A 27292-nucleotide genomic window follows, 5' to 3' on the forward strand; every position below is an offset into this window, starting at 1 on the left:
GCGCAAAACTCCGCCTTCCGACCGTGCTCCGGTAGTAAAATAAAACTAATAATAATTAATAATAAAAATGTTATTAATAAAATGCAGTTATATAAACAATTATAATTATTATATTTAAATATATAAACAATGACTAATAATACAGGAGAGATAAGAAAATAGCCTACTCAAATACATAATCGTTCGTGTCTGTTTGTGAAAGAAGCGTTTAATTAGATTTGACAAGTTCAACGCGTTCGTTTCGGTCTCTGAAAGCCTGGTCAAGTTTGAGTTCCGAGTCAAACACGGAACTCAAAAAAATAAATATAATAATAATAATAATAATAGGTAATGAAGCAATATCTATTATTAATAATGAACATGTAAGGAAAAAATGCTACCTAATCAATAAATAATTTTATTGCAATAGTTAAAACTATTACAGAATTTTTTTTTTTTTTTTGGTTTCTTTATTTTGTTTTCGTTTTATTCATATGTCTTATTAGTGCGATTTCACTTTTTGATATATATAATTCTATAAATTCAGCGCATCACTTGTTGCTGAGATGACTTTCTCAGAGGTGATTCTGACTCTATAAGCTGCGCCTACTGAAGCGCGATGACCTGCCCGAGTGTGAGAGAGGTTACCGGTCACTGCCATTTACCGCATCCCGGGATCCTCTATTGTTCCTAAAAGCCACTTGAACGGATCTCTAAAACACCGACCAACGGGACTGAAACGCTCAATTAGTTAAATCCACACGCCCGCGCTGGAAAAGAGTGCGTAAATGATTGCTAAGACAAATGCGTAAAATACAACGGAACAGCAAATACAATTCTGCAATATCAACGATCCAGACTACTGAACAATTCTAGCACTATTCTCAAAAAGCATCAACAAAAACATAATGTTTTGATGATAATCCTAAAACTAACCAGCCTTTCATCGATGTGGGCATATTCTTAATTTATATGCTCAGCAGGAATGTCTTCTGACACACCATTTGGCATAAATACCTCGTTTTTATCACATAAATAAGAATTTTTACACTGCACATAAGAATGTTGCGCTCTGATTCTGGAACACAAAACTATTGTGTGTTCTGAAGCACAATCCATATAATATCCATGTGCTATTGACTACAATACAACTGCAAAGACATAAAATATCTCTGTGAAATATTTTAGCAAATAAAACGTATGAATCTTAATGTGTTAAAACGACAGTAAAATTAACACGACTGCGCACTATATGTGTATTTGAATGCATTTTCAGACCCCCTCCTCACACACACACACTTTAATGATGCCTGTGCTCATCCGTATCGCAGCTTGTGTGTGTCAAGTGTGACCCGCCCTCGCAAATCAAATGGCTAAAACGGAAATGACAATTTACATGTCAGAATCAATTGTGTATTTAAGCCCCCATTACAAACATTAACCAGATACGAACGCAGCAAATACAATATCCATTAGAACTGCTCGAACGGAGAGGGAATTACGCACAAAGATCCCAGCAGATATACAGTATTATGTGTGATTCATGTATTACATTCGGGGTTCTTCAAAGCACTTAAAAAGTTGAAAAAAGAAATCCTCTCTGGTTATTAGCAGGAGCAGATAATAGCGTTTATGTGTGTAAAAAAAGTCTTCTGCGCACTCCAGAATTGTGAAAACCACACCATTACACGAATTCTCTCAGATATAAGACAGTGATATTCTCTCCATAACATCTGTGCAGAGATTTGCACCGTCCCAGATGGCAAACCGCATTTAATGAACAGTCAGGCAGACTTGTCAAGCTAATATGAAGTCGCTTTGTACTGCAGTAGTCTCAAGTGTTTCTGATAAGCAAAAGACATCCATGGATCAAAGATCATAAGCTTCTCAATTTCCCTTAACTGAGCCTGAGCCCTCATTCACATCATCTCTACCCGTTTATTTTTAAACATCTCTGCAACACATCAAAACTCAAATTCAGGCCCTGCCTCGAGTTCACAGGTCATCCGCCGTCTAAAAACGACATTGTTAACTGGACTATAATCCCTGATTACAGCGGAGTCAATACAACACACATTAAAATACCAGCCATGTTTGACATTTTTACAGCCATCATAGGCTGAATCACTAGCAAGAATTATTAAAAACTGGTATTGTTAATTTCCTCACATATCATTACATTTATAGTCGTGCAAAGGAGTGATAAGGTCAGTGTTGTGAATTATATATATATATATATATATATATATATACACACACAATAATCATGTTATTTAATAGTATGTAAATTAGTAGTAGTAGCATTTTAAATAAATTAATAAAAAAAATTAAACATCTAATACCCTAGGAGAAAAAACTTGTAAGTAAGTTGTTCTGGCTTTAAAAAAAAAAAAAAAAAAGTCACCATCAACAATGCTTGAATCCAAATCATAGCCAATTGCATCTGGTTCGGTAAATTTGATTGGTTCTAGGAATTAGAACTGCCTTTATCTGGATTTTAAGTATAATCAGCAGTGTAATGGCGAAATGGAAGCAAGCGTCATAATCAGCAGCTGCAGTGTAATATTATTATGAGCTTATATCTGTTCTTTTAATACGCCTGTCAACAAAAAATGGTTAATACTAGAGTATAAAAAAAAAATTATATATATATATATATATATATATATATATATATATACACATATATATCTATATATATATATATATCTATATATATACATACATATATATCTATATATATATATATATCTCTATATACACACACACACACACACACATATATATATATATATATTATATATATAGTGTTCCTTTACGCATGAAACCCTGTAGTCTATACACTAAAGAAAATCCCTCGCCAGTCAAATCGTAGCGCTGTGTTGAGACAGGGTGACGGGAGAGAAGAGGTTAATCCGCACTGAAAAAAATGATACTTTGGACCAACTTAAAAAAATTGCTGTAATTTGTTACAGCTAAATTTATTAGTTTTTCTCAAACTATATTTTTAATTTGGTTAAAACTTTAAATTTTATTTTAATATCAATCAAAATAGTTCTTCAGCCCAAGGTAAAAAAAATACATTGAAACAAAGTTAAAATATTGGTTTTTATGGAGACCAAATCATTATTTTTACTTTAGTACAGCTTAAAATTTTTACTTTGGAAAAACTTACTTTTTACCGTAACATCCAAGTATAATTTTTACTTTGGACTAAACTAAAAAAATTGCTGTAATTTTGTTACAAGGAATTTTATTAAGTTTACTCAAGTTAAATTTCTGATTCAGTACAAACTAGATTTTTAATAACACCTAAATCAATTTATTCTCTTTAGTCACAAGACAAAATGTTACTTAAATAAAGACATGATTATTCTCTTCAATAGACCTGTGTTTATTGTGATGTCTTTAAAATATGCATCAGTTTCTCAGTCAAAAAATAAAAAATAATAAAAACATACAAAAATAAAAATAAATAAAGCCAAATGACTTTTGCTGCCAGTTAGACTAGCCTTAATCAACAATAGATGGAAAAAACATTAAAATAAAATGGTTTTAAAAAAGGTTTTTGAATACAAGATCTAACACAATAAAACATCCTGTATCCAAATTTCTCCAATATTTAGAGCTTCACACAGACTACACACAATAAAGCACAATAAAACATCTAACATCAGATATTGGGATGACCTTGACAGTTGTCAAATCCTCAAGTTCCACAGTAGATGTCAAGTTCACTAGTGCATCTCCAAAGTCTCTGTCTTGGTACTGCAGTCTGAAATTGCCATTTAACCCACACACTTTCCTAACTTCAGCCATAAGCTGCTCCATTGACTCTGGAATTCCACCAGGCAAAACTAGCTTCCTGGTGTCATCAGGATTCAGAATAACACGCAACTTGGCTGGCCTTTTGACTGCCATGTCTGCCCATCCAAAAGGATCTAGTCAAAACAAGAAAACAATAATATTAGTTGCAGTACAAAATTGGTCATAACTTACATTAAATTCATATTCACAAATTAAATGATTAACAACACTGTCTTTTGACAATTCTGGTTAAAAAAAAGAAAAGAAATTTCACAGTCAATATTATTTAGTAAATTCTGAATATTTGTTTAAGTCAAATTGATAAGGCCTTATGCTGTCTTAGCAGTTTTTTTAACCAGAATTGTCAAAATAGAGTTGTTAATGAATTTGTGAATATGAATTTAAATTTGTTTAAAATAAACACGTCTTTTACCCCTGTTGAAAAAACGAGCATATGCTGGTAAAGTAGGTTTTGAAGCTGGTATGGTGGTTTGAGCTGGTTTATGCTGGTCCAGGACCAGCTTAGGACTAGTATGGACCAGCAAGACCAGTTTAGGACCAGCGTTTGACCAGCATACAGCTTTAAAACCTACCTTACCAGCATATGCTGTTTTTTTCAACAGTACACAATGGATGTTTGAGCATTTAATTATTTATTTATTTATTTTTATATTTCAAAATTTATTTAATTGAGGTAGCCTATATATATACACACACACTCCAAATCATATTTAATGTTTTTAAAATAGGCTATATAAAATAGTAAAATAGTTCCAATAAATTTTACTGTGGTACCGAAATTGGTACCGAGAACCATAACATTTTCATGGTATCGGTACCGACTACTGGAATTTTGGTACCGTGACGACACTACTCTGTGGTAATTTAAAAGCTATTCTCTAGTGTTAGTGTTTCCTATTTAAAACATAAAAATAATGTTCACAGATGTTTACATTGGTACTCACCAAATTCAGCAATTAGGGCAAAATTCTGGAATTTCCAGGGAACAAAATCCAACCTGTAAAACAAAGGAAAAGGTGAGATTTCACATCTTAGTTTTTTGTTGGGGCAATTAGCACTATCCATAATCACTAGACTGTAATTATTAATTAGTCCCTACTTTTGTAGTGATATTGTACTAAACTGCATTATGCTGACAGGAGAAACAATGGAATATGAATTCTTCCTTGTCAATCAGAACTCATTTTCTAATTCAGTAAGTTTTATTAATAACTTTCATTTTTCTTAGTCATTTTGCTTTCCAGATTCAATCTCTTAACGTTACTTGCGTACTAGAGCACGTACACACATGCGCACTCTTCAAAAACGGTGCTTAAAATCTCTTGACAAACTAAAATATGTAAATGACATTTGTATATATTCAAAATAAAAGATATACATTGTACTTAATGAGAGCTTGCTTATTTTGCTCAAGATAATGATTAAGTCCATATGTCGTAAAAAACAAGAAAGCTGTCGTTCCAACCACACAAGTTTGCGATGCTTTTTGTGAATGTTCGTTTGAACTATGGTTTCGGGAAACACAGAATCATTTAACTAAGTTAGTAACGACAGAATTAGCGATGTTAGATGGATAACGATGTTTTTGGGAAACGCATCTCCAACAACTGGCACCGCTTCAGCCGTTTGCCTATGTGAAATCCGAATAATTGTTGTCCGTTTAAAAAAAAAAAAAAAAAAACAATTACCGACTCTATACACAAATAGGCTCAAACGAACATTAACTGATTCCGACATTACAATTAACGTCTCATATAACGTAACAGCTCCCGCGGTCAATGTTTAACCAACATTAGATTATTTGACGGCTGCAGTGTATGTGAGAAAGCTGTTGTAGTTTATGCGAGCACTAACTTTGTTAGAGACAAACGAGCCTTATCACACTAAATTACCATTATATTTTCCTTACATCACAGTGAAATAACAACTAAATTAACCTTGTATTTGTCACACTGAGGCAACATGCGTATTGCGATAGCATGGTTTGGTTTGGCTAGCTTTAGCTAACATGTGCACAAACACAGTTGTCTGTAAAGTAATAACCTAATTGTCCATCCTGCCACTAACCATAAATGTGAATGAAAAACAATTATTTTCGTTAAAATAACACATTTTCGAATGCTTACCTTGTCTAAAAGATTTCCTGGGCAACGGACCGTCTTCAGACTCGAAGCGATAATGGCGGATGGCAAAATGCTGGCTGGTGGCGCGAGCAGTTAGTTGATGTGACGTCATGTGGTCACGTGACATGAAAACATCTGGTTTAAAGTAAAAATACTACTTAAGTCAAATTGTTGTTTTTAATTTGTTCTAGGGGCTTCGTTATTTGCTTTAAGGCAAACTGAAAAAAACAGGTTTAAACCAGAAACCATGATTTTCACTTAGTCCAATGTAAAAATGCACTTTAAATGAACAACACAGTAGTTTCACTTTTTTCAGTGCGTGTTTAATGCAGTGATGGTCCACACTCTGATGGTTATGTTATCTCTGCCCAACATTTGGGTCTCCTACAATTTCAGCCCAGCCAAAATAGCTGCAAGAAAGTGCAGATGGAGTCACTCTCGACGCCTGAGGAGAAAAAATATTAATAGCTAAATAACTTCCCTTACTTTCACTTAATCTTCCTCTCTCTCTCTCTCTCTCTCTCTCTCTCTCTCTCTCTCTCTCTCTCTCTCTGTGTCCCTGTAACATATTCTATTCCAGATGGATTTGTTTAAAATGTCTCCCTATGCTTCTCTTTCAGTGCGGCTTTAGCTCGAAAGTATCTGCTTTATTTTCAGAGAGAGAGAGAAAATGCGCTGCTGGTGCGCGTCTGACCGAAACTCTACTTTTCCAGAATACTCTCGCCGTGATATATCATAGGAAAATATTGCGTTTTAAAAATATATATATATATATCTTATTTATTTATCGCTGAGTTCGTGAACAGTGTGTACAATAATAGGCATCAGACTGCGCAACGCTCACAGCCATCTCGCCTACAGGTTTTTGATCAGCATTATCCCATAACAACACTCCTAAACCCCTGACTGAAGTCTGTTTGATTAGTCTGGAAACCTCAGGTAATCCATAGATTTGCTGAAGTGTCCAGTGCCACTCTCACAGATGGACGCGTGGTCGCGTTTAACTGATGCTCCTCCAGACAAAAAGAGCACCAGGTGAGCTGTCAGACGCGGGGCTGCAGGAGCCCATTAAAGACTAATTAAGTTTGGCAGGTTTGCGCTAACTCTGCTGTCGCTCATCATATTTTTTTATTTCCGTAACGAGGATGGCAGGTGCACAAGATTATTATTATTGTAATGGCCACTAAACTAAATGTGGAAGTCATAGTTAAGGCTATTAAGGTTAGGAGATGTGCTCAGGGTGAAGGCAATATAGCATTTATGTCGTTTGTTTTTATTAAAAAAAAAAAATGTATGTCGTATGCCAAAAAAAATCTACAAGATGTTTAACTAATACTGCGTAATCAGAGTAACGCCTAATAAACACATGCCACTAAATAAATCAATCAAATGTTAGCATGGATTTTATATGCCCCAAAATGTCAAGAAAAAATACAAATGTAAGGTCTTTTTTAATAACTATAAGTAATAAGTAAATTTGCAATAAGTAAATTAATAAATAATACATGTTAAATATGTCAACACATTTACGAGATTACGAGAATAAATAAATAAATAAATGTTTGCATGTATTTTGTGTGCCAAAAATTTCAACAAAAATGAAAATATGTGGTCAGACTTTTTTATTTAGTCTACTTTGTAAACAAATTAACACCTTATAAACACATGCATTAAATAAATAAATAAAATGTTTACATGTATTTTATATGCCCCAAAAAGTCAACAAAAATTGTGAGGTCTGACCTTTTTATTAACTAGATTGTCCACTGTTCAATTCAATTAATGCCTCACAAACACATGCATTAAATAAACACATAAATAAATAAACAAATAATGCATTTTGCATATCAACACGTTTACGAAATTCTATCAATGTAATAAATAAATAAATGAATAAATAAATGATTGCATGTATTTTGTATGCCAAAAATGTCATCAAAATGTTCTGACTTTTTTATTTATTCTACTGTGTAATCAAATTAAACCTTATAAACACATGCATTAAATAAATCAATCAATAAATAAATAAAATGTTTGCATGTGTTTTATGTGCCCCAAAAAGTCAACAATTTTTTTTTAAAAAAAGAAAAGAAAGTGAGGTCTGGCTTTTTTTTATTAACTAGATTGTCCACTGATTAATCAATTCAATACCTTACATGCAATAAATAAATAAATAATGCATTTTGTATACAACAACACGTTTACGAGAATTATCAATGTAATAAATAAATAATTAATTCAATAAATGTTTGCATGTATTTTGTATGCTAAAAATTTCAACAAAAATGAAAAATGTGAGGTCTGGCTTTTTTTAAACACCTTATAAGCACACGCAAAAAAGTTTACACGAATCCATCAATGTAAACAAAAATAAATAAATAAATGCATACACAAATAAATAAATAAATAACAGATCATATAAAATAAACAGCAAATCTCATGAATTTACGCCCTGGGCGAGTCACTGTGAGCCGTTTAGAGATGAAAGTGAAAAGAAATAAAGGGGCTCAGTTTAATCAGGGCTTAAAAGCTCTTCTACATTAGGTTTGCGCGCGAAACCCCGGCGAGAGGAGCTGCTGGAGGATCAGTGTGTTTCTCACCGGTGCCTCCGAGCTATTACACTCCTCAGCGACACAGACGCCCATTCAACACACGGCAGCTCTAATAAGTCTTAACATTATTAAATGTTATCCGGATGGTAAACTTAAAGAATCCCTTCAAAGAATTTAACAGAGAATTCAGTGTTGTGTCGAAGATGAGACACTAAAAATGACAGATTTATGGAATCATTAACCCAGAGATGACGCACTCATAAACATTCCCGACAAATTAACATCCACAACCAGAGGAGAGCAACAGAGACTTATTTTTCGTGCATTTGTTTAATAACGAATATCCACTTTGCCCCGTGTGTAAATGCATCTAAAATTATTTATGAATGAGCGTATAACTTTGGCATAATTTAGGTCATACAATAAATAATAATAAATATATTCCTATAGAAATAATAAATTAGATATTTTTATTTAACAAATTAATTGATTTATCACTATCATTTTATAGCAATTAAAGAAACTCAATGCGTCAGATAGGCTATGCGTAAACGTAAAAGTTTCACGTTGTCTTAGACCAACTGCGCAGTTACGCACAACTAAACGCGCACAAAAGACGCCGTTTTGCACCATGAAATGTTGAGCTTACAATTCTAAACGCTCCTTCATATTACAAAACTATCTAGCAGCAGGGAGCACTGAATAATTTATCTGCCTTTCTTTTCTTACTACCCTTTGTACAAAGTTTTCCCCTCTTTTCTGGGCTCTTTGAATGGGGGGTCACCGGTCCGGCTACTCTTTTTGCTGACCGGCTCCAGTGCTTTTTCTCTTTTTGTATCTCAGTCTAAAGGTTACAAAGGCTTAAAACGAGATTGTTTATAACCACTTTTAGAAAAAAGGGCAAAAACATATTGTGACCTATATATTATATATATATATATAAAATAAAAAAATAATACAAATATGACTTTTTAGAATTATTATATTTCTAAATAAAATAGTAAGACAGAAATAAAATAGTAAGACAGAATGTTTAACTAATATATATATATATATATATATATATATATATATATATATATATATATATATATATAATACAAATATGACATTTTAGAATTATTATATTTCTAAATAAAATAGTAAGACAGAATGTTTAACTAATATATATATATAAATGTAATAAAATTACATTTTCTCCAATATATGAAGCCTTGCGGTTGCTAAATATAATTATTTTCAGCTCACAATATAATATAATATAATAAAATATAATATAATATAATGCAAAATGTTGCCACCAAAACAAGTCACCGAACCGCGTCCACATGTCTCGCGTAATGTAGTTGCTTAAACTGACATCGATTCTCAAATGGGTCAAACTGTCAGTTGTCGTTTAGGGGGTCGTTAAAACGCGAGGGAAATGGAATGTGCCACACAAATTAATTTACCAGGCTAAATACCTGACGTCAGGGCTCACATAAATAATTGAGTAAGTACCGAACAGCTAGCAGCATGAATAATGAGAGCTATTTGTGCCATTTTTTTTTTCCAAGGGGGCGCACAGATTCCCCCTGGCGAGAATGAAGGACTGCAGCATCTGTCCCTTTCAAATACCTACTTAATGAAATATCAATTGCAACAACAGCACCAATTATAACACCAGTCCATCACGATCTGTCAGTACCGATCCACACCAGAGTTTTAATACACAACTTTTACGCATCTGTTCGCACACAGTGAGAAATGTAAAGGCCTCTGACCTTTGTCCCCGAGAATCCCATCGATGCTGTGCTTGGTTTTCTTTTCTCCGTCTTCATCTTTTTTATCACAGTCGTCATCGTCATCTTTCTTGCCAAAACGAGCTCTCAAAACCCGACTAATGGAGCTAACTATAAAGAGAGATGATAACCACTGTAACGCCCAGCAGGCTGGAAAAATCACAACACTAATAATGTGATTGAGAATATTTTATAGAGATCACATTTTTCATTTAGTATAGGTGTCAAAGCGCACTAAAATTCCAAATTCCAAATCGAATATTAGAATTAGAATGTTCGTCGTCTAAATTGTCAGTAAGAAAGAAATGGTGCTTACCGGAAGAGGCCTCACCTGAAGGAACCGTGCCTCTGTCACACACCCCGTCCTTCAGCAACTTATCCCGGATTTCCCAGCTGAACATCCCTGGATTCTCGCGTTTGTATTCCTCAATTCTCTTTTCAACGTCAGGTGTTGCAACTTGCTTTAGTGTAGAACAAAAACAAAATGTCGAAGGGGAAAAGAAAGAAACGCGCGTTCTCTTTACTATAAACCATTCGAATTCCATACAGATTTAAGAACTAAACTCTCCGTTACGAAATCGTTCACTCACCCTGGGTTTACTTCCACCTATTGCTCCCGGACGAATGGAACCGGTCTCCTGGTACCGACAGAGGATTTTGGACACGCATCCGTGTGAGACTCGCAGTTGTCTGGAGATCACGCAGGGGCGAATGCCGTGATGGGCCATTTCCACTATTTTGTGTCGAATGTGATTTGGCAGTGGCCTTCCGTTGATGAAAACTCCACCGAGCTGGTTCACGCGACCTTGACCCAGAGGCGTTGAGACTGCGGAAAAACATTCAGGCCCAAAAAAGGAAACAATATCATACTCTGTAAGATAAAGAAAGTGACATGTTTGTATAAGTAGCCTACTTTCAGATATGAATTACCTACATGTACATTTGTTGAACAGCTTTAGTTTTAGTGTTGCACTCTTTCCTTGTGGATCATTTGATCTTAGAGTCTCGAGGGGCTGAATTTATCGCATGCTGTCATTCTGATTAATCAGCTAATATCAAGAAGCTATTCGTGCTTAATGTCTGTTTATCGGAAGATGCGAATAATGATTAATCAGAGCCTGCAGAATCAATCCAAAAAATCTCATCCTCCTCACACATTTTCTTTCCTGAAGAATCCCTCTATACTATCAGCCTGATGTGTTACGAGAGGATGTAACACTTGAGGACACTAATTGCCATTCAAGAGGCACTTTAAACCTCGATTATTCCCAGTCATGCAACACAAATATTAGTGTGATGCTTTGAGCCAGCTCTCAGCTTTGTGTTTTATTTCCCTTCACTGCTGCGAGATACTTCTGCAAATCCCACAGATTGCAGGAGACGTGGGTTGGAAGGCTTTCGTCAAACTGCTCTTAAGCACGAATTCACTCGATCTGGGAAAGACGTTCCCATTTAATGCGCGAATAATACGTCAGGACTGGAACATTTTACTTATAATGCTGCAAAAATTAATAAATCACTGATTGAAGTATGAGCTTGCCGTTTTTTTAAAACTCTTGTTCGGTCATGTAAATGGTTCAATTCGATTTAAGTCGATAATTTCGTTCTTTTTTAGCCATCACTGGCGCGTAAAAGAGTGTTAGACAAACTTAGCTTGTTCAAAATAAAAGATCATCTATATATTTTTAATTATAAAACATTCTGTCAGTATGTATGATTAAAAAATAATGTTTTAAGAATAAGAATAAGAAGTTACCTTCTAATGGGAATCCGGTTCTGGGGTAGTTCTGGCCTGGCGCTGGCCGCATCATTCGAGGAACTGTTCCTGGTAAAGTAGCCATTCCAGCTACTCCCAAACAATTTAAACTCTCACTAATAAATTAAAGAAATCAATCACGCAGAAAGCTCCAGTGTTGTTTGCGCCGTGGAAACAGTAACGGATCCAAAGAATTTAAAAAGCAATCCAAACACACACACACTCTCTCTCTCTCTCTCACACACACACACACACACCAGTGGACAATGCCCAGTGTGCAGAAGAAAAACTCAAGATTTGTTCTTACAGTGAATACCCCAAAACAAGAGCAGAGTAAAGCATGAAAAGTGCTCTGAAGCAAATATTAGTGAGATGATCTGCTAGTTTTGATTACAGCTCCTGTTTGCTGCCTGAGAGGAGTTTAAGTGGCCAACTTTGGCGCACATAGTGGGAGGAGGAAGCGCGCGCTGCGATAGGCTCTTCAGCACTCTTTTATTCTGCATGGAGAGAAAGGGTAATGCCCAAGACCTGCCGTCCAATCGGGTGGAACTTTGCAGAAAACACACACGCACAACATACCCTCCCACTCTCTCTCTAAATCAACAGAGGAAATGTTACAATGAGTTTTCATTCATCTCTCATTTGAACTGAAACGTCAGTTTAATGCGTTGGACTCTGTACTAGGGAGACAAACACACACACACACACACACACACACACACACACACACACACACACACACAAATAAAATATATTATTATCATCATATAAAGCTACTCTAGAAATAAAAAAAACAAACACATTTTTGTTCCATTGTAGTGGGAAAATCTGCGTGATCCATAATGCATTATGTACTTGACATTTGTGCATTTATCATAACTTTTACTGTATTTTATTAATAGGTTCATTTGGTGGAATTACGTTTATTTTCATTATTAGGCTAAATAAGAAAAAGTGATTTTGAGAATACAGAAAAAAAGAGAAAAAATATCCATACATTTGCAGTGTTGTATCATTAAAAATCTGATTCTATGCTATTTTTATGTAAATAAAGAACAGAAGGAACAAGAGTGCATCGAAAACAAACTTCAGCACACTTACCTGAGATTGAGGTGATGATGATGTACAAGAACTGATGAAGAAATGGCCTGAAACAACTGACATATTCAATAGATAGAATACTTCATATAGCATTGATGATACTAATAATGCTGATATACAACAAAAATAAAGCTGAAACCCTTTTCATAACAAGAATTTTACCTGGAGAGTTGTTCTTTAGAGATTGAAAAAAGTTATTGTTTCAAAGGTTCTTCAGCTCAATGTTTTAGTTTTGAAACACTGTAAACAAATAATAATGTTGGTTTAACTTAAAATAGTAAGTTAGCTGGTTGCCTTAAAATTAAAAATTTAAGTTGATACAATGAAGGCGATCAACAGAAACTAAAAATATTATGTTATCCGAAGCACATTAATTATCTAAGTTGATTTGACAAAAGAAAAACATGTTGTGATAAATCATGTTTTACAGTGGATGCTTTTTTCTGAACAACTAGAAAATGGTCGAAAAACCCTTGTGACTCTTGCTGAAACTTCATTTTAAGAGTGTAAGTCGCTTTACCGTTTTTCCGCGTGATCTGTGAGTCACTTATGCACATATGATAAAAATCCTCCAGAATCTTTAGGTTGAATGGCTGTGCGCGTGCTCAGCTCTGTGGGACCGCCGCGCGCTGAGATTGTGTGGAAATTGCCGTGGCGAACACTCCTGGTGGAAAGCAATTTCACAAATAATTTTTACAACAATTAGGGAGTGTGGCGGGGTGAAATGGCGATTTCACATGCAGATGTTCCGGTAGGGAAGGACCTGGCGCCCGGCAGCGGAGCTCTGACCCTCAGTGTCCGGGTGTGGTGAGCTACGCGCGGGTCAGAGACGCACCGGTGATAGGTGCAGCATATCGATAACTATCAATTACAATAAAACACAGAACTTTAGGATTTAGTAAAAAAAAAAAAAAAGATATACTTTTCAAAAATTAAACAACTGCATACTAGCCTTTCTCTCTCACTACATCATTTTTGTTAAAATATTATAGGCTATTTGACTCTCTAAAGTGCATACGTCCCGTTTTGAGATCATATAAGGAAAAATGGTCATAAAATAATGATTACTGAGGTTATGTGTGTGCGTTATCTCGTTTTGATTATTGTAACTTTACACTGTTCCATTTGGGATAAGTAAAAGCAACGATATGCCAGTTAAAAAATGCCCAGATTTCTTTCCACAGACACTCAAAAATGATGTCATGGATAATGTTATGAAAACATGAAACTTTAAAGTTAATATCCGGTTGACTTGAGCGTGGATAATTTATAGGTAACCTGTGAGTCGATTATTTATAGAGAATATATTTCAGCTTTATATGTCTGCTTTTTATTTAAACATATTTGTCTAACTACCATCCTGGAATATTGTCTGAAATTGTTCGTTAAAAGTGTACAAAAAAGATTTTTTGTCTATCTGAACATTTAAAAAACAGAGTTATCTAGGTTTAAAAATCAATTAATGTGGAAACATCATTGCAAATAAGTCCAAAGAATGTTAATTTAAAAATAAAATAAAATATATTTTTATTATCCAGCACATATAATTGAATGGAGAGTATCGCCACTAGCTGAATACAGCTTAAAAAATATGGATGATTTGTGCATTAATTATTTAATAATACAAAACCTGAAATAAATCAAAAACACCTGTACAACAGCCCTTGACAACATTATTGGACTGAAGAGGAATTCACTCATGTGTAAATGAATGTGTGTCCACTAGCAGGCGATATAGGTTAACTATATATGTCACATAAGATGTGCAAATCGGTTTTTATATCATTCTTGCAATTGAAACATTTTATAAGAACAGCACATGAAGCATGATACTATTTGTTACTTGCATTAGACTTTGCTTTAACATGAAGCACCTTTCTTAAAGGCAAAAGCAATGGGGAAATTTCCTGATATTTAATTTCTTCTTCCATTTGCATCTTCGAGTCCTGAAATCAAACCAGAGCAGAATTATTATCAAAGTACTTCTTTAGCATTACTATAAGTGCATGCGTAAACTGCTTTGTGGTCATTTTTTTTTCAACTCCAGGAATCTTTGGTCTATCTATGTTAAAGTTGTGTAACCTGTGCTGGTGTGTGTATATAGACACTGGACGAGCTCCAGACTTTGCTGCCAGGTTTGAGAAACGCTGGGGAACCCTGTACACAAACCGCAGGCTAGTAGGCCTCTTCCTCTCTCCTTCACGCTGTCCACACTCCCCACGGACTCTTGTTAACTTGCTAAGGCATGCTCACATCTGCTGAGAATTATCACAATGTGTTATTGCTTCCCAAGCAGAATTATTTTATCAGATGAAGAGAGTGAAAGTGTGTTGAGTTGTGTGCGAACAGGGTCGCTGCTTGTTTAACTTCACAGTTTCTCTCGCATTGAGAAATGACACGTGACACGAGGAAATATTCAAATCTTACAGAAGCAAGATGGAGCAGATAACTGCACTCTAAAAAATGTTGGGTTAAAAACAACCCAAGTTTGGTTTAAAATGGACAAACCCAGTGATTGGGTTAAATGCTTGACCCAGCCTGCTGGGTAGTTTTATTTAACTCAACTATTGTTTAAAAATTACTGTATAGCTTGCTTAAAATGAACTCAAAATATGTTGTAAATGAACATTTATTAATAAGTTAAATGAATAATAATGAAACAATAGACATTTATTAAATTGCTTATTAATAAATGTTCAAGTTTTGTTTATTATTGTTGCCTCTAGTAATTATGTGTCTGATTTTTAATTTCCAACCTATTTTGGGTTCATTTTAAGCCAGTCATATATAGTGTGTATATATATATATATATATATAAACTCAACTTTTGATAGCCACCCCACTCCAATGTTTCAAATACAGCTATTTCTACTGATTATACCTTGAATTCCATACTGTAAATCTATGATAAAAAAGCTGGGTTGTTTCAACGGATTTGTCCATTTTCGATCCAAATTTGGGTTGAAACAACCCAGCATTTTTTAGAGTGATACCAATGTTGACTTTAAAAAACTCCACTTTTACTAAAAAGCAAAGTGAGAGAGAGAGTAGTCCAAAAATGTATGTTAAACTACAATATAAACACTAAACATTTGCTTTAGTTGATAATGCATAACCTAAAAAAGCAAACTAGTAGATTTTTCAAAATACAATTTTAATTTTCTGTCAAAATTAGTGTGTTTATTCATGCAAAACAATGCAAATTAATGGCAGATATTGGCTGAAATTGCATACTCTCATGAGTATGTACTTATTTGAAATAAGTAGAGTGAATTCTGGTTGATTGGGACACTTTTCCCCACTCATCTCAATGGGAAAAAGTGCCCCAATCAAGTGTCCATCTGCATCTGAAATCGCATACTTCCCTATTACATAGTAGGCGAAAATAGTATGCGACAAAAGAAGTATGTCTGAATTCACAGTACTCATATGCAAACATTAACTGAATGACTTACTACTTCCTGTGAGATTCTGAAGACACTTTACTATCCCATGAAACCATGGGAGAGGATTTGTGAATGGCAGTGAAGCGACGCAACTGATGCTGCAGGTCACATGATAATGGCAACATGGCGGATGTAGGATGTCCGGATTACATTCATACTATATAGGACATACTTTTTTAACAGTTGCAAAGTAATTACTTATTTTAAATAAGTACCTGCTCAAGTGAGTATGCGATTTTGAACGCATCCCAGAATCTTTCCAGAAGTAATCATGGAGCCTTTTGCTTACGCATTTGAATTTGCCATCTATATAGTAGGGAAATATGTGCTATTTCAGATGCAGCCATGGTCTCTTGATAAGTCCCTCCTTCAATCCCATGTTTTCATCCACCACAAGTTTGCTCACTTCTTGGTGAAAGGTGAAAATAAAAGTGAAGCCATTTGTGTTGCAACATGCAGAAAGCATCACATCTCGTGTTCACATCGTTTTAAAGTTTCACTTTTTCCCAAGTGCAGTTTTAAAAAGTAGATGTTGCAATTCCTAAGCAAGCAGAGTTTATATGGAAGGCACAAGTATATACTTACATGCCTGGAAGCACATGCAGCTAGCTGGAGACTCCCCCCTCTGACAGGCTTTAGAGGAGGCGCAGTAGGAGGCCTGCTGGATTGCAGAGATGGATTGGAGTAGAGGAGAAGAACCCCTCGTGTTTGAGGGGACTCCTTAAGGAACACAGGAATGTGGGGGCCGATCAAGGCGAGCTGCAGACGCCTTAGACACTTATTGGTAAACAGCAGTTGAAAAGATAGTCCTCTGCATTGCCAAAATGCCTTATCATCTAAAAGCAGACGTGTCACCTGTCTTTGTCATTTAAATACAAACGAATCTTGCTTTAATATGTATAAATCTAAATGGAATGTCAGGGCGCTTCTTTAGACCATGATTAGAGTGAGCAATGAAAAAGTATAGCACGTAAGTGATTGTAGAAATTCACCCGCAGAATCCAATATAGCTTTAAAAAGTCAAGAAGGCAATGCCCTGCACTAATAATCCTCAAAATGTGCAGAGACATGAAGCGCAGATATTGACCTATTGGCCCACAGCAACATTAAACTCTACTGAAAGCAACTTCCATTACCAGAAGTGCCCAAAAGAAGAACAATTTAGCTTTGTCTGGTAGCTTTCTTATTTTAGTAATATCATTCATCAGGGGTTTTTTAAATAATATTTACACTGACTAAAATGACCTGAGATCAACCCAAGTGCATGTTTCCATTACAACATGCTCATGAATATTTTAATTACATTTTACCTTGCAAATGAAGTGGCAATTATGAATTCTGTCAAACACACATTCCAGTGGCAGAAAGAAACTAAGAATATGAAATGCATGAAACATTTAGTTCAGTTTTATTCATTCTTTAACCATTTCAGTCACATCGTACTCTTGGTGATTCTATGGGCCATCTCCCACCAGAGACTGTCCATGAATTTTCTTGGTGATGATATTCCCGCGGTAAGTCGCCAGGTCTTTCCACAACCCTCCCCATTACATGGCTTGGGATTCACACACACACACACACACGGACAGTTTAGCATCACCTTTACTGCATGTTTTTGGATTGTGTCGGAGGAAATGCATGCAGACACAGGGAGAACATGCAAGGTTGTAATATGTACACATTTGGTGGTACCAATATGCACTATTTATATACAAAGGTGAAAGAGTACTGCCCCAGTGACAGCTTTTGTACATTTTTTTCTGAGAGTGAAGGAGATCCCCAGTACGAGTTTGCATGTTATATATATATATATATATATATATATATATATATATGTGTGTGTGTGTGTGTGTGTATTCAGTACTGTGCAAAAGTCTTAGGCCACCATTAGATTGTTTTAGCAATGATATAATGACCATATATAATTATTTCTCATTTTCTTTATTAGAACATAACCGGAAAATACAGTAAATTTGTATGCTGTATTAAAAAAATCAGGGAAAAAAAACTGCTTTTATAGGCTAAAGTGGCAAGTATTTAGTGACCTCTCCTTACATTTACAATAGGAACCTGGAAAAGGACTGGAAGGCCAAGAAAACTCGAAATCTAAGTTTCTTCTTTGAGAAAATGGAAGTCCAGGAGACATGTGACATGAGGTCTAAATACTGATTTTTGCTTAAAGAAACAATTTTGTTCAGAATTTTTTTTTACATTTTGTGTACATATTTCCTGTATTTTCCTATATTTTTATATATCCTATATTCCTATATTTTCTGTTTGTATCGTAATAAAGCAACTTAAAAAATAATATAGATTGTCATTACCCTAATGACCCTAATATGGATGGTCAATTTTTAAAAAATTAAGATTGAATAAATAAGCTTTCCATTGATGTATGGTTTGGTAGGATATGACAATATTTGGTCGAGATACAACTATGCAGGGTGCAAAAAAAATTCAAAATATTGAGAAAATCGCCTTTAAATTTGTCCAAATGGATATGCATTGCAAAATGTCTTTAGCAATGCATATCCACTCACAAAAATACATTTTTGGTTTATTTATGGTAGGAAATTTACAAAATATCTTCATCGAACATGACCTTTACTTAATATCCTAATGATTTTTGGCATAAAGGAAAAATCGATAATTTTGACCCATACAATGTATTGTTGGCTATTGCTACAAATATACCCGTGTGACTTATGACTGGTTTTGTGGTCCAGGGTGATATATATATATATATATATATATATATATATATATATATATATATATATAAAACTATATGTTGACCTAATGTTGGTTTTAGGGTTATAAAAATATACTATAGCAGGCAAATCAGTAGAGGAGGCGTTGCTCTGCCCAGAACACCATGGAAATTAAACTGATATGAAGATCTATTGACCCATATTAAGATCCTGCTGGGTTCCTGATTACCCCTTTTGACATCCTTGTGGTGGGATAAAATTGCAATTTTCTTAAAAATGAACCCATTCTATTCAGTTTCTGATTTAAAAATCAAAACAAACAGTTTTATGATTTTTAAATGAGTACGAAATAATCAAGTTAGAAAATCCTGCAGTATTTCTAGGTTAGTACAAAAAAAAAAAGCAAATTTGTGACATTACAAAGAAGATAAATATGAACATTTCACAAGCGGATTTTTTAATCCACACTCATGCATATACATACAGATGCTCTTTTCAGCTTTTTAGTTTATTTGTCATTTAAATGTGAAGAATGCCTCAGATGTATTGCACTAGATTTATGTATGTTTTTGAAGAATACGACCTTGGTTTTCTACAAAACTGTCTTTGTGATCTGATGGAAACTTCAGACGAACAGACAGGCTATAGGGCCATATCCTCTTGCGTCCTCCGAACTGAAGTCTGACCTCTTGAACTTGCGCGCTCAAACAGGGTCCGGACACTCCAGAGTGTGATCAGGTCACGACCCAGCAGGGAGGTCACAGTGAGTTAAGTATCCTTCTTAAACGTAGGGGTGAGAGCTCTTATCTTTAATGAAGTGTGACTATCCTGTGCTGCCACTGTCTGGCCTGACCGCCCTCTCAGCTAAAGGCACGTTATGAGGAGGAGCGGAGAGCTCATCTAATCTGCCCAACTCAAAAAATAAAAGGCTTTTACATCCATAAAGCCCTTTGTTTCCATCATCCTCCAGGACAAATCTACGTATATAAAGCCACTCAATCTGATCTGATCGTGGCGTCTCTGGATTTTTGTGGTTTTGTAAAATTTATGGATGTCACATTCACATGCAAATTGCTTGATGAAGGCCATTTACTAAACTTTATTAACGTAAGATTACATCAAGAAACAAAATGAATTTAAAGTTGCAATGTTACAACTCTCAGATTGTTGCCATTATTGATGGATTAATCGAAATGGTTGGTTAAATAAACTTGCTGTGCAATAAAATGTAAAATCATGAGCACTTTGGTTTAGTTGATGCTGATGCTTGGTTTACATATCATTAATGCATATTTAATATTTACTTACCTAATCAAGAGTTTTGACAATGCTAGTGTAACATAGTTTTCTGTTTGCACCCTCTGATAGATAATCTGTGATGCATGTAAAACTAAAAAGATTACAAACATTAATGTATAAGCTTATGTTTTGCTCTTCCATAAAAGAGTCATGAGACTCTTACAAACCTTAATGACATGTGATAAACATACCGACATGTCTCAATCAGTTAACACATCCCTCTTATCAGCAGAATGAAGGAAACTCTCTGTTTACCCATGATGAAAGTGGCAGGATCCATTTTGCATGCAGTCCGAATTAGTTTCAGTGAATCCATCCACAAGCTCATGACAGATGAAACAGATCATTTGATCCACGACACGTGAAGCCAAACTCTTTTCACCCTATGAGATAACAAATCACATGCTCACACACTTAAAACAGTCAAATCTGTAAAACAGACAGGTAAGTGCAGTGAACGCAGGCATATATTATCAGTTATGTTTATCAGTTCTCTTAACTGGATATTCTTATTCCAGGTTTGAATCATCAAAGCAAAGTTCCTTCAAAATCAAGCTACTGAACATGTTGTTCTGTTAGTGACAACTTGCCCCAGTAGCTACTAGCTGGTATCTTGCCACAGTAGAATCTATTAAACTATTAGAAAACAATTATGAAACACAAACAGCAAAAATCAAAAAGTTTCATACAAAATGTTTAACCCAACAGATTTTGTAAGTAATCAATTGTATAAAATTACAGGAAAAATGCAAGTGACAACTTGCCCCAACCACACCTTCCTAGTTCAATCATTTGTTTAATATATCTATCCTTATTATATACTGTTTATGCATATACTGTTATATACAATACATCGATTTAATGCATGTCAAAATGGTTTTACTGTATTCAATTCAATTGAACAAAACAATTCACTCTAAAAAATAGCTGTAAAAAATTAAAACAAATTTACACAGTAAAATACCGTTTCCATTGAAAAAGCAATATACTGTAAATATAATGCATTCTGGGTAAGATTATTTATCATTTTCGAGAAAGTTATATTCTCGAAAATGACAAATATTACATTGCTTTTTATGGTATATTACTGTTTAAATGGAAACCGGTATTTCCGGTTATTTTTTTTTTACAGCTATTTTGTTAAACTAACATTAACTATAACATGATGATACTGTAATTTTTGACTTAGATGTTTGAATCCAACATATACAACCACTACTAAAACAACAAAAACATATGTGCATTTAGATGCTTGAGTCAAAATCTTATAGTTACTGAAATATAGTCCATAACCAGTTAAAAAAAAATCAGATTAAAACCATTATGGTGAAATAGTGGCATATAAGTCACTCATCTTCAGTTTAGTTTGTATTAGTGACTGATGGGCATAATACATTAGGTGGATTTGGTTATTTTCTATTCATTCTGGGGGATTTTTCCACTTAAAAAATAATTACATTGATATTTGGTCCAGAAACAGTGGATTAAAAGGTGTAGTTCAGCTTATTTATATACAATATCAGCAGATTTATGATGCATGTACGGTTTGCATCTCTCCTTGCGTCTCACTAGTGAATAACTGTTTAAGATTATCATCATAAATAAATCATTTACCCCTAATTACAAAACATCCAAATGATTTGACACTGGCTCAACCACTTATATCCTTGTCATGTATAAACATACTACAGAGGGAATATCAAAATCTTGTTTCCTGCTTGTTGTTTTAAACAGACCTTGTCCTTAAGTGAGGAATTCTCTTTTTTCTGGTGCGTTATCTGCTCATCCGAACAAGCTGGAAAGGACAGTCACGGATGATTATGGCCGTAAAAGCTTGTCTTGTGGTCCACAGGAGCATGAGATCTTCACAAGAGCATCAGCCAAAAGTGAAAAGAATGGGAGTTTTCAGCTCAACTTTCTCTGCTGATCCACCATAAAAGATGCATTTGGTTTGCCCTGCATCTGTATCTGTTCATTCACTATTTATTCATTTAAATACTTACTTCAAATTTACTAGGCAAGTTTAATGATGATAAACTTTATAAGGTGGCAGTGCTCCGTTAGAGCTGGTATTTTCCATGATGCTACTTTAATTGTTTGACAGCCAGAAAAGCGTGAAAACAATATAGCCTACGTCTGAATAAATAAACTTTGTTAATTCGTGTTTTCAAAAAGCAAAACACAAAACAGATCTTCGTAGAACAAAACCGCCACCTAGTGGCCGAACTTATCACATTCCATCTGCGCAGTGTAGAAGCATGAATATTAATGACGTTACGCTGCGGTTCCTAGAACGTACACACGTAATGTACTTAATATTCATAAGCAAAGCCTTCACCATAGTAGGATCGAGAAACACTCTTCCGGTCCGGGAGAAAAACATGTCGGCGCCCTTGCGAATGTCATGTTGTTGACTGTCTTTCTGTAGTATGTGTGATCTAACGCTACCACAAACACGTTAAGCTTATATTTAATAATATCACAGACGTTTCTGCATGCAGATATCGGATATATAAGGTATGTGGTTTTTTAAATGCGAAATATGGTTCATATAGGCTAACGCATGCTCATTTATTTTAATCTAAGACCTTATTTGTTTGGCAAGTTGGTCATATGTTATTGCACAGCTCTATTTACCTATTATCTTTTGTTTTCAACAGAGAATCATGGTTCATTTATGTAAGTACTCTTAAAGCACCAATTCTAATACTCTGTTTTGGTCCTGGAGACTAATGCACATTTTGGATGTTTCCCTGTAAAATGTGGTTTTCAGGACCATTATTACGATTTCAGAATTAAAGCCTCATGTTTGTGACATTAAACATTATGCATTATGTCTTTTGTCTTAGCATCTTTCCTGCTCAAGAAATATCATGGTGGGCATGTGGTCATCAGGCTGGCATTAGGAGGTGTCACTAACAGACCCTTCTATCGCATTGTGGCTGCTTATAATAAACGGGCGAGAGACAGTAAATATATCGAGCAGGTGGGATCATATGACCCTCTCCCGAACATTCACAATGAAAAACTTGTTGCCTTCAATTATGAAAGAATCAAGTACTGGATTGGATGCGGCGCCCATACAACAAAACCAGTGGCCAAACTTCTAGGTAAACAGGATTGTGAATTCTTACTCTTAATTTAAAAACAATGCTTAGTGATTACAGCAAAAGGCACTGACACTAATCCTTTTTTGCCTCCGAGTAGGATTGGCTGGATTTTTCCCACTGCATCCAATGACAATAACAGAAGCAGAGCGGAAACGAAAAGCCGCTTCGACAGAAGTTGTTAAAACAGAAAGTCAAGACCACGTGGAGCAGTAAAATCAAAAGAGGCGCTGTAAACGTAAAATAAAGTGTTAATGATTACTTTGCATTTTAATAACCTTGCACTGAGCTTTCGTTTCACTGATATGATTAATCATATTTGAAGGGTTTTGGCAACAAGCTTAAGCGCAGGTTTAAACTCCAGACATGATTCAAATTCCCTGGAAATGGAAACCGTTTGAAAGATAAATGAGGGACTTAGACACTGAAAGTAAATTCTGTAATCATTAAACAATGTAAACACACTCTCTCTCCTCATTGAGAACCAACGATCGGCTAACAAAAAAATTAATGAATGATCTGGCCTGGGGAACCTACACAGAGTTGAAATGAACATTCTTCCTTGTTTAATTTCAGGCAAATTGATCTGAACCTAATATTTACACAATTGTGTAACTCCATAACAGCAAACAGTGTACTGCTGTATTTAACTGTATACACCCATGTTTTCATATTAAATAATTTTTATAACTTGTCAGAGGGCCCAAATTCTTTCTGAGGTCAGCTTATGAAATACAAAAGTAATAAATATGAGCTATATGCATTGTATATGTTTTCATCTGAAGTAGTGCTTATTCTTTTGTCATACTGTTAGTGAAAATTACTGATTTTGCTTGGCTCTGTAATTGGTGCTATATTTTTAAGTATGTACATACTGTTGAGACTATAATGTGACAATGTAAATGCACTGAAAAAAATCAAAAACTTGTTTTTATAAGAGATTTGAGTTTTCTCAACTTTTTGTTGTATAAACTGAATTCAAGAAGTTGAGAAAACTCAAAAATCTGCTAAAGTTTGCTTAAGTTTTCTCAACTTTTGATTTTTTTACAGTGTTTAGTGAACCTGATTTGAAAGATAAGATGCAATGCTGCTTGAGTACGCAAGAATGATCTTTTATGAGGGTTTAAATGTTATGTATAGCTTATTTCAAGTTACCAATGGTGTGTCGAAGGTTTTATAGATGGGCTGTGTATTCTGGCTTGCCAACATGTGAATAGTGTCATGTAACATTAGAATGTTCCTTTTAGAAAATCACAACAAGGCATTTATTTTTTAATGAATTTATTTTTTACATTAGTGTTGCCTATAGGGCAGTTCATATATGAAATCTATCAAGTCAAAGATTTCTCAGACTTCGCTATTAGAGCAGTGTTGTTGCTGTTATGTAAAACTAATATTTGTTTTCTTTATTGAAATAAAGCTGAAATTAAATATTAGATGGAAATCTTAAAATTAAAAAAGATGCAAATAAAGTTGAAGTACTAAAATTACTACAAAGAAAACTGATAAAAATATAAATATATTTTTTAAAAAACTAATAAAAATGACAAAAGCAGATACAACTACTTTAACTAAAATAAAAATCTAAAAATAAAAGATTATTCAAAATACTATAACCGTGTCATTCAGTATCAATAACGCTGATATTGGCTATGCATGCAAAGTGCAATACAAAATACTCTTTAAGAGTTGGTCTTCAACAAAAAGAAAAGAAACATTAATTTAAGGTCATTCCACACCCCAAAAAAGACCACATAGATGTCCACATGGAACGAGGAAACATGAATCAGATTTACTTAATGTCAACAAGCCGTTTTATAAAGCCATTGATGTCAGCTAGTCTTACTCAATATTTATACAGTTTTGTTACTTATTGCTACAGTCTAAAATATAAATATCTCATAAATACAATTGAAAATAATAACAGTTCTCAATTTATCTGCGACACAGATGCAAGCGACAAATTAAACTACTTCAAAAAAGACCTTAAAAAACATGGTTTTGTATGGGAATTATTGGAAGATATAAGCAACGCTTGAGTTCACATGAAATGTGAAATTAAAAGCAATAAATACTAGTATATCAAACCATTTGTTTATAATCTTAACCTGAAGGTAGAAAAATGTCTAGAAAACCTTTTTCCCAATATTTTTGTCACAATATGCTACCTTTTTACGAGACAATACAATTTCTACAAACTCTTATAAATTGAAATCCACAATTCAGAATCAAAAATAAGCACAGTACTGAAACTTACACAATAACATCAGTCTCTGGGCTTTGCTCAGGCCAGTTCTTCCACACCAGACCACATTTGTCTTGCCGCTGTCGCCTTTTGGCTTGCTTAGCTGGGGACAATTAATATTCAGCAATATTATTGACTTGAATGCACTGCCACTATTGATGAAAACTGAACTGAGCTGGATGATGACATCATATTCCAAAATTGATGAACTTAACACAGTTATTTAACTTAAGTGAATCAATACTGAAATACAAAGTTCTGTCATAAAACTCTCAATGACGCAGGCCGATATTGCCATCACATTGTTCTCTATAGGGCACAGCTGAGTGGGTCCTACTGTAACATTATCCAATGAGCTTGCTGCTCAACCTTCAAATACTTGGTCAGTATTTGTTGTAGTAGTTGCAGTTAGCTTTTCAGAAACCCTCCATCTTCCCCAGCTCCACCTGTATAGATCTGGGGCCATATTCACAAAACATCTTAAGGCTAAAAGTAGCCCCTAACTTGCCGATTTAGGAGAAACTCTTAAAAATAATGAGTGTCAGTCCTTATTGTAGGACTCCTACATTTTTGCTCTAAGAGTATTTCACAAAGCATTTTAGCACTACAACTAGCTCCTAAATCTGTGAAACATTAGGAGTAGTCAAGAGGACTCCCAAGTCACTAAAACCAAATCACAAACAATCCTAATCCACCTAAAGACACGGTACACTATTGAGGCAATAGAGATTGCTGAACCTTTTCTTCAAATGCATTACATATTTTGATTTATAGATTTGAATCGAAGACGCCAAAAATAAATCTTTCATAAATAAATAAATAATGTCCGATTACCTGTTGTTTTCATGAGTTTACACTTTATCGATATGATCGAATAGAGTAAAAAAGTATATATATAATACTATAATGTTACATTGTAAATGTAGTGAATCTGATTGCTGTTTGAAAGATAAGAATCTTATCTTTTATGAGGGTTTACAGATAGCTTATTTCAATATACCAACGGTGTGGTGAACGTTTTATAGATGGCCTGTGCGTTCTGGCTTGCCAACGTGTGAATAGTGTTATATAACATAAGATTACACGAATGAATCAGAATGTTCTTTTTAGAAAATCTGTGAAAAATTAGTTAGTCAAAAAGACTCCTAAGTCACTAAAACCAAATCACAAACAATCCTAATCCACCTAAAGACAAGGTACACTTCGAGGCAATAGAGATAGAGCCTTAGGTGCTGAAACTTTTCTTCAAATGCAATACATATTTTGATTTATAGATTTGAATTGTTAAAAATAAATGTTTAATAAATAAATAAATAATGTCTGATTACCTGTGGCAGTTGCTTTCATGAGGTAACATTTACAAA

At 34.5% G+C, this 27292-nt stretch overlaps 2 protein-coding genes across 7 annotated transcripts in view; one reads left to right on the forward strand and one right to left on the reverse strand.

Moving 5' to 3' along the window:
• Positions 1 to 26153, reverse strand: part of pax7a (paired box 7a) — an 83815-nt gene extending 57662 nt beyond the window's left edge. The window contains exons 1-7 of one of the 6 annotated variants that reach the window (XM_067387743.1): positions 25941 to 26152; positions 20832 to 20959; positions 15203 to 15378; positions 12020 to 15066; positions 10854 to 11089; positions 10580 to 10724; positions 10246 to 10374 (exon numbers count right to left, since the gene is read on the reverse strand). In XM_067387743.1, the coding sequence (XP_067243844.1) occupies positions 10246 to 10374; positions 10580 to 10724; positions 10854 to 11089; positions 12020 to 12104 (595 nt within the window). In that variant the 5' untranslated portion in view covers positions 12105 to 15066; positions 15203 to 15378; positions 20832 to 20959; positions 25941 to 26152. Of the gene's footprint in view, positions 1 to 10245; positions 10375 to 10579; positions 10725 to 10853; positions 11090 to 12019; positions 15067 to 15202; positions 20960 to 25940 lie in introns of all 6 variants that reach the window. The other 5 variants (XM_067387741.1, XM_067387742.1, XM_067387740.1 and 2 more) reach the window with 5 other exon arrangements.
• On the forward strand, positions 22925 to 25049 carry mrps16 (mitochondrial ribosomal protein S16). The gene is made up of 4 exons (XM_067387097.1): positions 22925 to 23093; positions 23237 to 23255; positions 23426 to 23686; positions 23784 to 25049. The coding sequence occupies exons 2-4, from the start codon at positions 23243 to 23245 to the stop codon at positions 23897 to 23899; spliced, it is 390 nt and encodes a 129-aa protein (XP_067243198.1). The 5' UTR covers positions 22925 to 23093; positions 23237 to 23242; the 3' UTR covers positions 23900 to 25049.
• Positions 26154 to 27292: the final 1139 nt, after the last annotated feature.

The sequence above is a fragment of the Chanodichthys erythropterus genome, chromosome 6 (genome assembly GCF_024489055.1).
Source record: "Chanodichthys erythropterus isolate Z2021 chromosome 6, ASM2448905v1, whole genome shotgun sequence".
Classification (NCBI taxonomy): Eukaryota; Metazoa; Chordata; class Actinopteri; order Cypriniformes; family Xenocyprididae; genus Chanodichthys; species Chanodichthys erythropterus.